General features: G+C 42.9%; 4 protein-coding genes across 6 annotated transcripts; 2 read left to right on the top strand and 2 right to left on the bottom strand.

Moving 5' to 3' along the window:
* Positions 1-213: 213 nt before the first annotated feature.
* Positions 214-5612, top strand: LOC134193591 (uncharacterized). 3 transcript variants are annotated; one of them, XM_062662432.1, is made up of 9 exons: positions 214-265; positions 329-446; positions 1616-1701; positions 1762-1897; positions 1968-2737; positions 2812-2929; positions 2998-3083; positions 3675-3816; positions 3886-5612. In XM_062662432.1, the coding sequence occupies exons 1-9, from the start codon at positions 224-226 to the stop codon at positions 5337-5339; spliced, it is 2952 nt and encodes a 983-aa protein (XP_062518416.1). In that variant the 5' UTR covers positions 214-223; the 3' UTR covers positions 5340-5612. The 3 variants fall into 3 exon arrangements, with proteins under 3 accessions (XP_062518416.1, XP_062518407.1, XP_062518424.1); XM_062662423.1 differs by having other exon boundaries at positions 1616-1897; XM_062662440.1 differs by lacking the exon at positions 329-446 and having other exon boundaries at positions 216-293; positions 1616-1897.
* A 1475-nt stretch (positions 5613-7087) lies between these two features.
* LOC134191088 (uncharacterized) lies at positions 7088-11634 on the bottom strand. Its single transcript, XM_062659656.1, has 5 exons — positions 10919-11634; positions 10773-10849; positions 9033-10712; positions 7990-8209; positions 7088-7777 (listed from the first exon to the last, which is right to left on the bottom strand). The coding sequence occupies exons 1-5, from the start codon at positions 10952-10954 to the stop codon at positions 7304-7306; spliced, it is 2487 nt and encodes an 828-aa protein (XP_062515640.1). The 5' UTR covers positions 10955-11634; the 3' UTR covers positions 7088-7303.
* Positions 11635-11654: 20 nt separating this feature from the next.
* Positions 11655-15348, top strand: LOC134194902 (carbohydrate sulfotransferase 1-like). The gene is made up of 2 exons (XM_062663919.1): positions 11655-12094; positions 14425-15348. The coding sequence occupies exons 1-2, from the start codon at positions 11655-11657 to the stop codon at positions 15278-15280; spliced, it is 1296 nt and encodes a 431-aa protein (XP_062519903.1). The 3' UTR covers positions 15281-15348.
* A 612-nt stretch (positions 15349-15960) lies between these two features.
* Positions 15961-17915, bottom strand: LOC134184039 (carbohydrate sulfotransferase 1-like). Its single transcript, XM_062651645.1, has one exon. It carries the CDS (start codon positions 17880-17882, stop codon positions 16206-16208), a length of 1677 nt encoding a protein of 558 aa, XP_062507629.1. The 5' UTR covers positions 17883-17915; the 3' UTR covers positions 15961-16205.
* Between the last annotated feature and the right edge of the window lie 69 nt (positions 17916-17984).

Below are 17984 nucleotides of genomic sequence, written 5' to 3'. Positions count from 1 at the left end.
TGGATGTTTATCTAACGGCAACAGTCACTGCCAACATTATTTAATAATTCATACGGTATATATATATATATATATATATATATATATATATATATATATATGTATGTATACCGGGGGACCACATGCATAAATGCTAGGAATCTGTATTTTGGCAAATTAATCGCTTCGTGAGGCTTTAGATTTCCATGGGCATGCGCAAAACCGCATGGATACAATTAAGCTAATGGATCGTCACGAGACGAAGCGAACTCTAGAAGAATATCTTGTTAGCTCATTCGAATCACGCTTAGCTGGTTAGTGTCACTAGTAAACATGTTGTGATGTGTAGGTCAACGTGAAAGAGGCAGTTCCTCCGGCTCCCTACAGACTCTTTATGAAAGTACTTAGAGCTGCAGTTGGAACTTATCTCATCAATCGAGACGTCACCACTGGGACCTTCGATCAGAGTTAGAGCACGCAGGACTGCCGGAGCACGTCCCCCGTAACTGGACACCATTACGCAGTCAAGGGTCGATTTCCTTCTAGCAGGATGTGCCCCAAGGCACATAAGACTTCTGATTGCCAACTTTAGTCCGAATTAGAGCAGACGCTACGTCGCTCGCAGCTTCAATTGGAAGCGTCTCCTCCGCCCCCCGTCATGGGGCACCGCCTATCATAAATATTAATAGAGTGGACATCAACGGTCGACAGCCAACACACCATTTACTTTATTTCTGAATAGCCACTACTTTCTGACTATCTAGTTTGTAGCCATGTGAGCATGTGATGCAAGATAATTGGCTCCATGCCTATGCACCTTTTGTAGCTACGGGACAGTGTCCATGCAACAAAGTTGTCTAGAGAAAGAAAACGATATTTTGTACCAACGAGACGTAGAATGTCACAAACTATTACCACTTTCAATCTTGGCAACTACGTCAACCTATTGGCCAGGCCAAGGATGAAAAGAGTCCTTTCGAGTGTGTGTTGATATTTGTGTCATAGCTTTCATCAGTTTTAGTAGTAAAAATGGTTGGGTTTTGCTAACTAGCGTTATTGGACGCTGAACGATAGAAGGATCGAGTGTGGACCACTAACTAAATTAATTTGCACCACATGCTCAGTACAAACCGGATAATTCTTGTACTGACACTGTTGTGAGCATTAGTTTAGGAAACCGTTGAACTTTGATGTGCGTTAGATGGTGGTCGGTCTTCAATACATGGTGGAGACGCCTTCAAGTTGCGAGCAACGTAGCCGTCCACGACTAATGATTAGCTTGGATCAATCGTGTTCATCAGAAGTTTTGTTTGCTTTGGACATATTCTGCAAATTCGATCAAGCCTTTGACTGTGTGGTTTCTTCTAGCCGACTTCCAACTGTAGAGATGATGTCTGGCAACCGGGGCGTTCTCTATTATAACACTATACGTTTACTTACTGCACTTTCATAGAAGCTCCACTTTAGTCGGTTCTAGATTACTAGTAATATCCGTTCAGTTATTTAATTAAGTATCCCATCACACTGTCGTTTATATTGAGTGATTTTAAATACTTTTGATATCTGTTTATGTTCACTACCTTCATTGTTGAGTACCTTGTGCCTCTGTGGTTAACTTGTATTTTCTGTTGCACAGGAGAGTTTAACTTTACAGCTGTTGACCATGCGACCTCTAAAGTTCGTGAACTGGTCGACTTTCTTGGTTTCAAAGCAGTCACTTTGGTATATCTGCAGTATCTTGTTTCCCTCTATGCTCCATGCATGTGTTGTACGTATGTACAGGAGAACGGCTTGTGTCAAGAAATGATTATAGCAGATCATGAAGTAAGCAGACCGTGTCTAGTAGTATTTGATGAACTGAGTACCGAAGAGTTGGCGTGCACAACGTGTCCCAATGTAGACGATCTACTGCACATCAGTAAGCGTTTCTCTAGTCAGAATTGGCATTGCAAAAAATAATGAATATATACTAAGTGAGGTTATTGTAGGCAGCGTTCCTTTGCTGGTGGCTCATCTTGCCTGTAACTATCACTTGCGTTTTGAGCACTTTTTATTGACAACTCGTGACGACTTGATGCCAGTTTTGCAAGAAGATATACTTGCTGCTGGCCAATGTGTTGAGCATCTTACTGCAAAGATGGGAGTGATGTTGGAGGGTAGTGAATGCCGTCTGTCTTGGAACAGATTGGAGCAAGCGGCACAGGAGCGTTTTGCTGGTCATTCCCTAAACGACCAATTAGAGAACATGTTTGTTGAGCATGCAAAGCAACTCTTACAAGAAATACGTCTTAAAGTGCCGACAGTAATAGCGGAAATTCTTTCTAAATTGTTTGATTTACACAGAACAGCTTCAATTGTTGGTCATGACAAGCTTCTTGTTGGAGAGGACCTCAGCAATTACTTGGATTGTTCAGACTTTATTGGTTTTGTTTGTCCTACCGATCGATTTTCATCGAGCATTGCTGTTTCAAAGGCTCTCCTCATGAAGTCACTCGATAGCTCTTTGACTGCAGTCGAGATGCGCAATGTGGCACAGGCTGTTATATGGCAAACACGAAATTTTATCTATCATTTTGAACCAGATATGATTGTTTCAGCAGACTCTCTGCCATTGACTACTCTTGAAAGCAATACTCTCACTACATCATCTACTACTGATACCACAAATGAATCATCAGAAGAAGAAAGTGCATCTGAAAACATTTATTCAGCCAGCGTTTACCCACCTGAAACTCAACCGTCGGTTAGAGAGGCGATGGTATTGCTATTACACTTTCTCATAATTCCCTAATTAAACCTTATATAAGGTCACTTTCCTCCTTCTCTATCTAGGTTGCATTGCGTGAGTCTGTTGGTGCATACCCGTGGAGGTTGTTCTTGAAATTTGTGCGCAAATCTGTTGTGGAACACATGAAAAACAGCGACAGCGCAAAAGCGTCGATTAACCCTCGTAACTCTAAGGCTATTGTGCACATGAGTGATTAGTACTAGAGATATAATCTTTTCCTTTTGTTGCAGGTGATTGGAATATATCTGCTGTCTATTTTGATAGTCACCTTGGACGTCAACTGATGGAGCGGATTGGATACCGAGAACTTGATTGGGTAGGAGGGCAATTAATATGTGTAGATGTGTAAGTCTTAACTTAATCTTAACTTAATCGAAAGCGCCATGCAGGCAAATTTGTATGGGTCAAAATCTATATACGATGTTAGAAATTAACAGGCAAAAAGCAAAGCACAAAGAGGTGAAACACCGCGATACATGTTGGCAGTTAATATGCGTTTTCTTTGGTTTTGAGACATTGCACAATCGGGCTGGTTGACGTGTCATTTAGCCTTCTGGAACTTCAATTTGCAGCCCATTTTCAATAACACGTGTTTCTCCACTGCTTTAAACGCACACGATGTCTAGAACGTCTACTGAAACGAAACAGTAAGATTAGAGGCCTATATAGCAAGATGTCGACTTGGCCCGATGACTTCGGGAAAATATACTTTTTTTGCGTGTAGGCGATTTTCGTAACATATATAATGGTTGGTATACTACTAGTAGTCGTTGTCTTGATACCGAAATTGAGGACGTTTTGCAGCACGTGTTAGGCTCAAATACTGGGCTGCATCCTGGAATCTTCATGTTTGATAAAGTATTGTTTAGGATGTGCCAATTAATTAATATTGTGGTACTGTATGTAGGAAAGTCAAACAGTAACTACGCATGACTTGATCATGTCGAATGTTGGACAACATGGAGACCAACTTGCTACATTCAAACAGCTGGCAGACGAAGAACTGGCTTCGACAGAATGCCCGGGCGTCGAGCAGTTTAACGAAATCGGTTATATGTTTATTATCACGTACGCGTCATATCCTTTGCCAAACTGATACTTTGTATTAAACATTTTAGGTAGCATACCGTTGTGGGTTGCGCACTTGGCTTATAATTTCCTCGTTCGAGTAGGGCTTACCATTCTAACCGTCGACGTCCAGTTGTTTGAATTAGTGATGGAGGACATTCACTGTGGTTTGGAATGCATCGAATATCTTGCATTAAAGTTGAACATCATGGAGCCCGAAAGTAGCTGCCAGCAAGTGTGGCATATAACCAGACGAGCAATAGTAGCATACATCGATAATCGAGAGAAGGATTTTATGGGCGAAGTAGAGAGTCACTTGGAGTCATTTTCAAAGCAACTATTGAGTAAACTTTCGACGACAGTACCTTATTCACTTGTTTGTATTTTCAATCATATTTGTGTTGTTGCAAGTGCTGCTCAGACGTGTGCGTCAGGAGAAATGCTCGATGCAGACGATGTTGCTTTCTTTTTGGGAAGTTTTGATGACATGCCGTCTCGTTGTATGTCAGAGAGATACGTTGAGAGTGTAGAAAGGATGCGATGTTTACTGTTGAAGTCGTTCGACGAACGTCTCGCCTTAGGAGATGTGTTGAGAATATCGGAGATCGCGGTGTGGCAGTTGAGAAATTTTCTTTACCATTTCCGGTCTCAAAACGTGTTCGATTCGCAGACAAATCCGTTGTGTGAAGAAAGGCTGCTCATCACAGGAGGCGGCGTCGTCGACGCTGATGTGTCACGCGAAGATCATGATGAGAAACAAGATGTGAGTGAAAAGACGGAAGACGAGAAGACGGACGAGGACGACAGCAAACCTGCTGAGAGTAAAAGTTTAGAATTATCAAAACAAGTGAGGTTGTCGTCGTCGTCATCAAATGCAAGAGAAAGTGCAGCAACATATGATGAATTGCAGTCTAACGATCAGGAAGATAATGGAGAATTGGACGATTGTAATTCAGTACTCTCAATAACTACAGATTCGTTACAAGAGATTCGGAGTTGCTTGGCTTGTTGTCGTAGTAGGAAAGAAATTGCGAAGCTTGAGGCGGATGTTTGTTGTCTTATCTCTGCGGATGTGCGTAAGCACAGAACTCTGGAAAATGATCTTCAAGAGTTGCAGTCAGTCTTGTTGCCTCAATCTGAACTGCCGGGCGTTGTTTGTGCTGCTTTGAAAGAGGAAATAAAGGAGAAAACGTCCTTACTTGCTGACGCGACGGAGCGGCTCACCGAGTTAGATCACTTGATGACGCATGCGCTGAGATTATCTTGCACTCGTAGTTGCACGGTGGAGCAGTTATTGGCAACGGTGGACGCGTCCAGGGTTTTAGACGTTGTTTTGAAGGCAAGCCGGACGGATACAATCATTTTCGACTTGCTTTGCGGTGTAATTTATTTGTTATCCGCAAACGAAATTCGCAGCATCGCCTGTCACATGGGGATGCAAGCAGATCTCAGCGTAGATAATATTGTTCGACTTGTCAAGCGGCAAACTGGCAGCAAGCGGTAGCTATGCTGAGTCTGATTAGTTATGGTTTCATGCAACTATAAGCAATGACGATCAGACCAAAAGCGAAATATCTAGACACAGTAACACATATGCTATCGCAAACGCCATACACACTCAACTGCTAGATGTGTACTCTAGATGGGAGCTTGACTTACTTACGGTACTTGCATGATTTGAATGTGCTGGCAAAGTTTATAAATTTTTAGCGGCCATTTGCAGTAAAAAGTGTAAGTGTACAACGATTGTAGATGACTTTAGAAAATACGATTAATATATATATATATATATATATATATATATATATATATATATATATTGTAGCCTTTCGTACGGTATCATCACAAACCTTTCATTCACTCTACAGTCCAATAACATACCCGCATACTGACTACAATTGTAGCACTCAGTTTGCTTAACTAAACGGTCTATCATTAAACGATCGGCAATATAATAATTAGGTATGACGCCTATCAGCTGTTTGTTCATTCTAGTAATATGTCTGTGATTTTTGGACGCAAAAATGGCATGCATTTAGGAAATGAAATCAATCTATATTTAACCACGGCGCATTTGCATAATTTTCTAACTTGTGTTAAATTTTGGTTTTAGTATTAATTAAATGGATTTTTAATTAATGCGAGGTCGTCTATGAGCGCAGCAGCATATTCAAGATATTCCTATAGCAAAATTAATTATTAGTTTAAGCGATCAAAATGTTAGAAGATGACATGCAGTGCTACGGTCTTGTGATAAGATTACACAAATTGTTTTCATATAGTCGTAACTACTCCAGAAATTACTAAGTAATTTATTTATTTATTTATTTATTTATTCGTTTGTTTGTGGGTATATCTATTGTTGCTATATAAGTGTAACCATTATTACAATGTTGTTTTGTTGTTGTCGATATTATACTTTTTAATGATTGTTATTCAAACGGAACACGTAAAAGGCACAGTTGGTCAAGCACATACAGCAATTGAAGCTTTACACACTCACTTCCATGTGCTCTGCAAGCCCTCTTACCTCAGTGGTAAGAGGATGGACTTGTCGCGATGTACATATACGATCACAGTCTAAGATACACATACTTCTAGACTCTACCTATATGCGTCGTGTACTTTTGTTGCACGGTCGAGTAATATCAGTTGCCGTATCGTGACGCTACGGGACTCCAAGGGCCTCGCTTTCACCACGCTTCGTGTGCGACGAGGTGCCGCGATACCGCACGCCCGAGTCCTACATGTGCGAGACGAAACAGGCAACCACACGTTCACAACACCGCGCAAAGTACAGTATCAAGTATTTCGGACAGACCGATGTCAATTGCAACCACCTGTTGCTTTGGTCAGACTTCAGCTGCCAGCGTGCTCGGTACATACGTCATCAGCATGTAATCAGCATATCTAGACGGTACCGTATAAGATCGCCCGTCAACCAGAGATTTCTATAATTGACAGTTAATTACGGTCGCGCGAAATGTCTTTGCTTATCTTAAATTAATTGGTACAAAAGTAGTCGCTTCCTACAGTATCAGACAGGTTTGCCAATTACCAGTAATAATAGTTAACTCAATGCCGTTGTAGCAATATCAAGGTGACCGACTCTTACTGAGAAAGACATCTTGGTAGGAAACGATACCAGTCAATTCAGCTCAAATATCTAATGACCATATCGTATACACATATATTGCGGCCTAGTACACATGCAGTCACAAACTGTTTGCAGAATCCTCAATGCAACAAGTCTGCACAATATCAAGATAATTTAATTTATCTTGCACTCTCATTACTACACACCCAACGTCGCCCTCAGGCGTCTGGAATCCGTTTGTATCACACAATACGCTTGAAAGCAAATATGCGTATACGTTTCAACCGTCAACTAACTGTACAGTATGCCTTCACTTAATTAACCATCGCATGCGAGGATCATACACAGAGACCATGCAATCCCTTGCATGTCTACGTCATTACAACAGCCTTACTGACCGGTGAGCCACCTTCGCAGTCCAACAAGGTCGGCCATAAATACGAAATAATTTCGTCCGACTTGGTATTGGCCGAGTAAAATCGAGAGTGATAATCGACGGTGAAGTATTGAGCGTGATGGGAGACGGACATCGGCGGAGACTGGATCTTCATCTCCCAAGCAAGTTGCGAACAGGCGCTGATAAATTCTCTGAGCTGAAAACACGACTGTAGAATGGGTTTGTCGGCGTAGTGTAGCCATAAATCGTTCGCCACGTTCTCCGAGATGTCGCCGGTAGTGAAGTCGACGGCGGAGCGACGGAGATACGAGAGACAGGCCGCGTCCAATTGCTTGGCCGCCGCCGTTCGGATGTTTTGGGCTTTGCTGTCGAGGCTCGGAGCGTGAAGAAGCGACCGCACTCTCTCTTTCACTTCACGCACTGCCGATGCAGCGTAGCTAAACGACATCTAAAGCAACAAAATTATGATTGGCAAAAACGGTGATCATGCATTAAAACGAGTGGTCGTTGTCAAACAACCAGTCTAAGAGCGATGTGTTGTTGCCCACCGTTATACTGTCCCATATCGTCGTATACATCGTTATTTGTTAATACCGGTAGTAAGTCGAAGCGGTAGATATTAACGAGTGCCACAACAACATTATGTGATGTACGCTATACCTTGAGGACAGTAAAGAGGAGGTGCGATTTCCAGCTCGCTTCGTCTACTCCGTCTTCTGATAGGTCGATATCGATATCATCCAAGCCATCCAGAGCGTCGACGCGTTGCTGAGAGTAAAGTTCTTCGTATTGTTTGATGAGCTGCGTCGGTCGCAGGCCTAACGAAACGTCCTCAAATTTGCTGCTTGCCTCGAGTTGCCTTTGAGCTTGCTCTGAAAGCCTACGGTTAAGCAAACATTAACTACAGTCAAATTCGATTCGTTGTCTACACAGTAGAATATCAAGTCCATAGCCGTATATACGATCCATTATGTGTGCAGACGTGCATATATACGTACAAGTATCGTATACAAATCAACGCCTTCTGGAAGCCTCTGCCTGATTACCCGTCAATTTCGTTGGTTACCGCATAACCTGTCCTCACCCCATCTAGATACATCAAAATAGCTTGTTGGCTGCTACAAGACAATCAACTGCATTTTATTTCGGGGTCTGCAAAGGACGAGAAGTTTGAACAGTTCATTGGCACGTCCAGCTACTTCCATGTCTGTACGATAACTATTAAATTTTGTGTTACGCAAAGTTTGCACAAACAATCCTTACTGACTAAGGAGAGTTTGCAATTGACTAACGAGACTTTGTCGTTCCTTTTACTGTACTGCATAGACGTAGGAACAGTGGGGATCAAAAGGGCCGCTGTCCCAATAATTTCCTGCCTCATTGCAGTACTCGTAAATGCAATAAGACAGAAGCATTTCGCACAAGATTCGTAATGTTTGGCCTCCACAAACCTAAAAAAACTTCCAACGCCCATATGTAACTATACCACTAGCCAGTTCGAATCTACAACTCATCGCTACCTATCGATGAATTCAGACACAACAGCTGCACAGAACAACATCATGGTATGTACATGATATATATATCACTATATCACTTTCTTAGACTCTCGTCTCCACGATTGCAAGCATACATACTTGATCTCTCTATGCCACATCCCAACCTAATGCGAACCTCATTGACAGTCATGTGTGTCTACTCACCTGTCGGTCAGCTCCTTCTCTCTTTTCTTCAGTTGATTTATCTTCTCGTATGCAAACAAGAGCTCTTGCCGCTGCCTTTCAAATTCATCGGCAGACGCCGAACCGTCTCGCCGTCGAAATGAAGACGCTCTAGAACCCCCACGCGACATCGAGGGAGACGCCTGAACGCTTCCAGCGACAGACGGTGGCAACGACAGCTGCCCCTGTTGCGCCAAGTCAAAGAAAACGGATCGAAGTCCCTGAGACAAATGAGCCGAGCTCGCTTCGCTCGACGTCCGAGACACATGACGGTGCCCGATCACGACCGACAAAATTTCCGATTTCTGGCTGCTGCTAAGGAAGTTGTCACCGTTTTGAGAAATTTCTCCGTTTGCATGTTCTTCTATAGTTGCCATGCTCGTAGACGATATGCCGTCGGAAGCTCCCATCGCCAGTACGGTCATCTCGGCCTCGGCATCTTCTCTCTCCATCTGCTCTTGTCGCACTATGTCCGCCTGACACTCATCCCACAGCCGCAGCAACAGACCAAACGCGTGCACGTGCCGCAGAATGACGGGACCGACGGGCTCGTCCATCGACACGCCCATGTACTCTACTTCGGCCTTGATCTGACTCATCATAGCCAGCACGTCCTTGTCGTTGCGCAGGCGTTCGTCCAACATGTCGATCAAGGCCGGGAGATTGCCTCGCCGATTGACGGGCTTTACCATCGACATGAGCGTCTGGTTTCGAATCAGACGGTCCTGAATGTGACGCTGAGAGACAGCCATGTCGTCTTGCGGAGCCTCCTCTCCTGACTCGACACTCAAAGAAGAAGAAGAAGACGACGAAGACTTGTTTGTTTTACGTCTTCCTAGACTTCGACTGCTTCCCGGCCTGTTTATTTTATCACCAACGCTGAAACTTTCTAATTTGTCGGACGACGTCTTCAAGTCTTTCAGCGTCTTATTGACTTCTTCTACGATTGCCTCCTTGAGGGTCGGAGCATGCGCTTCAGCTCCAATTCTAACATGTTGAGCTAGAGAGTCGACCAAAAGTGTCATCTGTTTACACCGTGTGTCCAACTTCGCTCTCAGTTCGGGATAGTGGCGGATAATGACGGTCAGTGTCTGACGACTAACGTGAATTTCTTGAGCAAACATATCTGGCTCGTTCTCTCCCATTTCGAGCAGCACGCTCATCTGAACGGCTAACTCGTCACACACAGACTTGGGAAACTCGACTTTACTGTTGCTAGCTGACTTCAAACGATCGATACGCGAGAACAAAGCGTCGACGGCCACGATCGTCTCCGGCATTCCCTTGACTAAGTTTCTGTAAGGAAGCGACTCCAGAATCTCCGTCAATGTTTCGTCGGCGATGTCATGAATGTACGACACAAGTTGAACGTATTTGCGGTTCTCGAGCGTTTCGTCGAGCCGTCTCAATGCCAGATCTTCGTCCGACAGAGCGTTTTCGGCTGTTGTGGAGGAACGATTGGTTGTCGACTGATGGCCACCTCCATAGCCTTGCAGCCACGTCGAGGCCTTGAGCTTGAAGCTTTTCACTTTGTCCATGATATCAGCAAAACCTACACGTTTCGAGCAGTCAAGTCGCGCTCGGCTCTGGTGGAATAGAGTTCTAGCTATAAACTGAGGCAATCTAGTATGGAACGCCCAACTGCTCAATCGGTGGTACCGCCTACCAAGCCCAATATCACGTGATCTGCATGCAGTAACTCACATTTAGACACGTACGTACAAATTCTGGCGTGGCCCGCAGAGATTTGAGCCTACAAATTTCGGGTACACTGTACAACAGAATTGTGATTCAGATGCCTGCAGTCAAATGATACAAAAGCTACAATATCCAGTCTAGATCTACACAGTCGTATGCAAATACTTCACCTTCACAGTGCAAACCGGCCATAATGTATACATCATCTCTAATCAATGTAATGAACTGCAACTTGACTTGGTCGTCTCTAGATTAGCCATCTTGTAAGACCAGCACTGTACTAGATAGACTGTCCATCTATTTCACGTTTCTAGCGTAGTGTAGCTCTACGTATACACACAGCACAAAGACAATAAATCTCCATTTTCCTCCCAACTTGTCTTTGTTCATACACATGTACAGCGATGCAGCCAGCTACAAGTCACGTGACACAAACACAATGCAGACTACTATGGTATCCATTCCAAGTGCCAGACTAGTAAGGTATCCATTCCAAGTAGGCATTAACAGTCCAACTCGTCGGTCTCCCATGGCCAGTTTGCTCACACGTACTATAGCTATACTAGCCTATACTTCTTGTCTCTAGATCTAGCTAGAGTACCTACTATACAGACCAAACGGCTTAGCCGGCCCGTCTAGAACCATCATCTTCCGCAGATCATACACACGGAAACTGAGAAGCTGTTGCCACATGCTGAAGGCATTCACAGTGCGAACAAACACGTAGATATACCATGCGATGACCATATACCATGCGATGACCACGACGGCACCGGAAACGAAGCTCTCACCCTCGGTATCTCAAAACCGTCAATGTAAGACTTCGACATGCATATTCAAAGGCACTCCACAGGAAGACACACACGCACACACACACGTCGTCGTTCTCATCCTTGCGAGCTCGACATGAGGCGAAAATGTCGGCAACAGCGTCTCTGCGCAATCTCCACTCCGCCTACTCTAATCATGTCAAAAGGGCGACTGAAAGTCTTGCTTTTTGTATGTCTCACTTCGTTCGTTATTCTTGTAGTCCACTTCCTCCTTACGACGAAAATAAACGCTAGAGAATATAAAGTCAACGACAGGACAGTCGTTCAATATCGGAAGGAATCCGTTCTTGAGTCAACAAACGGTCAGACTCTGTTGAGGAGGATAGGCAGCCTTGGGATTGCTTCGGGGAAATTGAAAAGTAACAGGAAGCTTATATTATTGATTACCAATATGAGGTCTGGGTCTACGTTTCTTGGTAAATTGTTTGATGCCAACGAGAAGGTTTTGCACGTCTTTGAGCCATTTTGGCCAGAAGTTGACGATCTTGGAAGGCGTTGGAGTGCTACGGACGACAGGTGTGTGTGTGTGTGTGTGTGTGTGTGTGTGTGTGTGTGTGTGTGTGTGTGTGTGTGTGTGTGTGTGTGTGTGTGTGTGTGTGTGTGTGTGTGTGTGTGTGTGTGTGTGTGTGTGTGTGTGTGTCGTCCGTCCCTTGGTCTGTGTCTGCGTTTAGGTGTCTGTACGTGTACATGGTTCAATGGTTGAACAAGACTTATGCAGTATAGTGTAGGCTGTAATGGTTTTTCCAGGATATGTCCTTTCTCCCTTATACCTATAGTTAGAGTCATTTCAAAGTCATGCACAAATGGCATTGCATACTTTAGTTCAATGTGCAAAGCAATGTGGGCAATACCCTGACGTCATTCCGAATCGCCGGAAGAAACATTCAAACCAAACTTTGAGCTCAAGTATGAGTCAGCTTGTGTACTAGTTAATTAATAATTGATGTGTTGTTATGCCCCTCCATGATGGGCAAGTGGGTTCTTAACCTCCACCTGGGCACCCACGAACCTGGCAGGTGAACCCAACTGGTTTCATGTTTCTGTTCACATGGTGATCAATGACTAGCCAATTCGATATATATATATATATATATATATATATATATTATTGTTAATTTTTTATTAATTTTATTAGTAATTATTAATTAATTTTAAGCATGCCGCTAAGAGTAGCTTTGTCCCAACACTTCTAAAATTGAAGCAATTGTATTTGTTGCTTTTGATACAGTTGATAATACAACATTGTTGACATTTTCACAAGCATACAAAGTGCTTGCTTGTTCAATACCCCTACTCTCTTTCTTCCCAAAGTGAATGTGATGTTGTTGATGTACAAACCATGCATTGAAATGACATGACAATATTTAACTGGACCGTAGTAATGTAACTTTTTATGTGGAAGGTAACGCTTTAACGAGCACATATTGCATAGAACTCAATGAAATATGTCATTTATACTACTGACGTGTTGGTCAGTCTCACTGAAAGATGCCATTTGCAGTTGTACGAAACCGATATAATGCCCTGGATACTCACTATCAAGGGCGGCCTGTCATTTTCATTCCTACCATTATAACCAAGTTCCTTGTCACTGATGCTGGGGCGTACCTGGGGCATTTTGTGGGTTGGTTGTTTTAGTTCTCTAGTGGACCTCTCAGTCAGCTTAACATGCATTATTCTAGTGGATTTATTTATTAGTTACCAGGTCTATGGGAAGACATTTGTAGCTATATGCATATACACTTTACATTACATGGAATCTAAATCTGCGTCTCGAATGTGGGACCCAGACTAGCACTTCAGCAGCTACAGCTTCTGTATACGACTTGTGCAAATAGTGCATGCAGACTCAGCAGAGGCGGATCCAGGATGGGCAGTGGGGGCATGTGCTTCCTGGATTACATTGCCAAACGAAAACTTCGAAAATTGCTGCTGCCAGACATTCCATTGCAAGATGACTTCGAAGATTCAAGCTTTGACAGTGATGAACAGGACAAATCTAGGTGGTTGGGTATATGAGTAATGTAATTGTTGTTTAATACAACAAGACAGCTCTAATAACAAACCATAGAGTGTCTATAAATTATAATTTATATTATACACGTGTCACACTTAATATCTAGACTACAAGTTTGTGCCTTCAGGCATAAGCCCCTCTGGAGTCTGCTCGGTTGTGTACATGCAGAGGTACTGTACAAGCGGACCTCCACCTGGAGTGGGTTGGTTCATTTGCATCCCCCGAACCCCCCATAAGTACACCCCTGCAGACGTGGAACTAGGATGAAGAGAAAAACATCGAGAAAGTTGAGGTAGAGGCAACTGGGCTTTTTGTGAAATGCTAAAGTGTTCTAGAACAAATTCGTACTAATACGCTGTATGAGCCACTACATTAGCAAGTCCCATATGCACGGATAAGCAGCATATGAACATTGCTTGATGCTTTCCAGTCATGAAACAGAGAAATTAGACAGCGAACAGTCTTCACTCATTTTGCAACCGATCAACATTTTATAAGCATATAGGGGTTGTTACCTCCTTACCTAGCATGCACTCGTGTAACTGTCAATAATTTAAACGACCTCTAAGATAGTGTACTGTTAACGTTGAAGCTACATTATGAGTCATTAGTGAAACATCACTAGACCATAAAAATGATTTTGGGACATGGTCATGTGGTGAGATTTGGCCTTGTATTTGTGCCTACCATTTTGACACTCTAAATTATCTTTGTGTGAGACAAACATGTCCTGGTGATGCTATACAATAGTCTATGGATGTGTACTGTCTTATCTTGGCTAGATCGCTTGCTGTTTTGTTCTCTTGACTAACAGTGCTTTTTTGATTAGAAAAATAGGATTGTTGCAAAGCTTTTCGACATGCCACTTTGACTCGCCTTCGGCTCTTACATTTCTTGCAGAACTCTCAAGTGGAAGAAGGCAGTGGACAAGATACTATTCTACAGCACTCTCATCTGCAACATTCTGCCATGACACTCATCTGCAGGTCAAGCAACCCGAAATGAATACCAATTGCTCGTTCAGTCCGACAGCCATGCAACAGACTTGCCTATCCAAGCAAGCTGTTGTGCTGAAGGTCATTCGACTAGCCAACATTTCTCGTGTTGAGTCAGTCCACGAACATGCAATCATTAGACATCAAGGTATGAGTCACACACCGGCTGAGTTTCATATTTTGCATCTTGTTCGGGATCCGCGTGGTACAATACACTCTAGAATGAAGATCGGGCGGCTAAGACGGGAATATCAGTCATACCATCCCAATGAACAAAACGTTGGCAATGAAGCGATGGTAGAGTTTAGTGCAAATCGACTCTGCAAACAGATTTCATACACACTGTCTGTTGGTGAGAGCAGACTGCCGTGGATTCTGGGCAAATACTTCAGAGTTCGATTTGAAGACATTGCCTTACATCCTGTTGTGCAAATGACTGAACTATTTCATCATTATGACATGGAAATGAAGCCTGAAGTACTCCATTGGATTCAAAGCAATACACACGGTGCCGCTTTACATAGTCAACCCCAACCCCGTCAGTCTTTGCAAACAAATCGAAACTCAACATTAGTTGTTGACTCTTGGAGGATATTGTTAAAGTCAGCGAAAGGTAGAAAGTATGTGGATATAATTGAGAAGCAATGCTCAGACGTTATGAGACATCTCAGATATGACCTTGCAATGTAGTAATATAATTTTAGTATATTTAGTTAATTGAGTTATCACTAATTTTCATTAAAAATTTCAGGCAGTGTTGGCAATCAGTTGTCTGGACCTGCTTGCAAGCATGCACCCGTGCAAGCACGCACACACACACACACACACACACACACACACACACACACACACACACACACACACACACACACACCATACTCTTAACAGCTGCTTCTCCAGCATGGAGAAGGAAACTAATGCTAGATTATCACCTGTTTTCCCAATCAAAGAATTGAGGTCTGCAAAGCCACCATTTTGGTTGTTGCTTCTGCAACTATGTGTGAATGGGATGTACACCAGGGCTATGAGCAGAATCCTTATTAGAAGCACTAACAAGTCACTGTGTCTTCTAATGACAGTAATGTGATGGCAATTGTTTCTCTATCACTAAATTAAATGAAAGTGTGTACCGTACCGAATCAAAAAATGCTACCCTAGGCTGACCGACGTAATTAATGGTTTCATCCTTGAGTTCTCTTACCAGCACCAGCCTGAAAACCGGTACACCTCTACCTGATATCCATATCTATACACCATTGAAGTCTGTGGAATGGCAACATAAAAAATTCCATTTGATTTTTTAGGTGATACTTCTTGCACAAACAAGTCACACCCACAAGTCATTTACCATGAAACAGCAATCATATAGCTCAAATTGATCCAGTCAGTGTATTGTACCCTGTCTGAGGACAAACGTCTGTGAATAATTCAATAGAGCTGAAAACGATTGACTACAAAGTACAACAGACATAGAACTAGACTGCTATTGACTAGAGTCACTCTCATTTCGATCTCATGGTTGTTACCTGCTCAACTTACTGGACAGTTTTTATTAAGTTTATCCATAGCTTCTACAAAATATCTGCTCAGTGTCTCTACAAAGTTATTTACATATTTAGTTGACATGTGCTCTAAACAGTTCTTTATTTTCCAATTCATACCCCAAAAATTTCATGACATGCTGACATCTCGACTGCATGATCTGGATATAATGTCTTCCTATAGGAGCTCTCAGAAGTGTTTTCCAAGCTGTCACTACCAACTCCGAGTCCCTGTTTGTCCCAAACGGGTTACCTCTGTTGGTTGCCGCATGCGTGTTCTGTTCAATCCACTCCAGCACAGAATTGCTCATCTGAAGACCATAACGATTATACAACTTTTTTGCTGCTAACTGAGGTTTTAGAGCAATGTCTTCAAATTTAAAAATATGATAGCGGTCTTTTAACCAGTTTGGATGACTATCAGCATAGTGTAAGTTTGTCCACATTTCTGTGCAAAGAGATCTGGCTTCTGAGTCTATCAACAAATCTCTACTCGGTATCTTTGCTGTATTCCCATGAATTGCTAGAAAGTCCTTTTCCAACTGTCCTCTTATGCGCATTCTCGAAAAAAGGACAGCACGAGGATCTCGTACCAAATGAGCAACTTGTAGTTTAGCCGGTTTCTCGTGGCCTAAAATGATTCCTTCGGTTTCAATGTTCACTAGCTCTCTCAGCAACATGATGTCAGGAATTCGAATACTCTTTACCACAGTTGCTTGCTTTGACATGCACACTCGATGGAAGATGTGGCTTTGAATAACAGGACATCGATTCATTTCTGGACAGTTGCTGGGACACAGAGGTGGCGATGCAAGTACATGGCTATTAGCTCTAGATGAATATGTCGATAAACTGATATCTTGCAGAAACTGGTGGCCAAGTTTTGTCTCAAAATTACAAGTCGATATCGACTTCAGTAATGCCAGGTTCAATTTTTGAGTATCACTTTTGCTGAAATTTTGACTAACTGCTAGCCTCGATATCCCCTTCAGTGGCTCATAGAAATAAAGTACGTCGTCACTTTTCTCAAATATTTGACCAAAAAATGACGAACCTGTTCTCATGTTCGCAACTATAATAATTAAGTCCCGTTTGGGTCTGGAAGACAAACTGTTGTGGACACTATTCATATTCATTTGATCCACAAGTGAAAAGCTGCACAGCATAATCCGAGCGCGCCTCATGGCAAGTGCAGTGAGCTGAGACTGAGAAACAGCAACTTTGGCTTTCTGAACGTCAGCCTTCGACTCCACATCAGACTGCACATCAGACTGCACAACACGGAGCTCCTCTTGATCAGATGACGAAGTTCGACATTTCTTGAGATTAATGGAAATGATCTGCTTCGTCCTTTCATAATCGCCAACTATTCCTCTTTCTCTAGCAGATCTTGCTTGTCGTATATTTTCCTCCCATAGTCTGTCCTCCAAGACGTGCAACTTTCGGTAGAGTTGCGACAGAGTTGCGTGACAGACGTGCTCGAAATCAATACTTGTATAATTACTACTAGTTGTTGATTCTGATTGTCTTCTAGTCTGCTGTGGGGTTTTGGTTACGCTTTCATTGACACTGTCGTGCATTCGACGTAAACCTCGCAGTCGATCGTACGCATGGTAGGAAACAACTGGTTGTCGAGCTGCACCACTAGAACTAGTACTGAGAAAGTAGAAGCCAGCAAGAAACAAAAGAATAGATACAGAAAGTGCCAACAAACCAAAACGTCGGGAAAAATAAAATCCCAGACATCGCATGATGCAGGTCAACCAGCCTTTTTCTGATGCAGCTCCCGGATATTCTCTAGAAATCCCGGATTTTTGATTTGTGTAAACGCACACTGTAACAGGTTTTCACAC

Source organism: Corticium candelabrum, chromosome 1 (genome assembly GCF_963422355.1).
Source record: "Corticium candelabrum chromosome 1, ooCorCand1.1, whole genome shotgun sequence".
Classification (NCBI taxonomy): Eukaryota; Metazoa; Porifera; class Homoscleromorpha; order Homosclerophorida; family Plakinidae; genus Corticium; species Corticium candelabrum.
The sequence above is the reverse complement of the archived record's forward strand: the minus strand, read 5'-3'. Positions and strand labels throughout refer to the sequence as shown.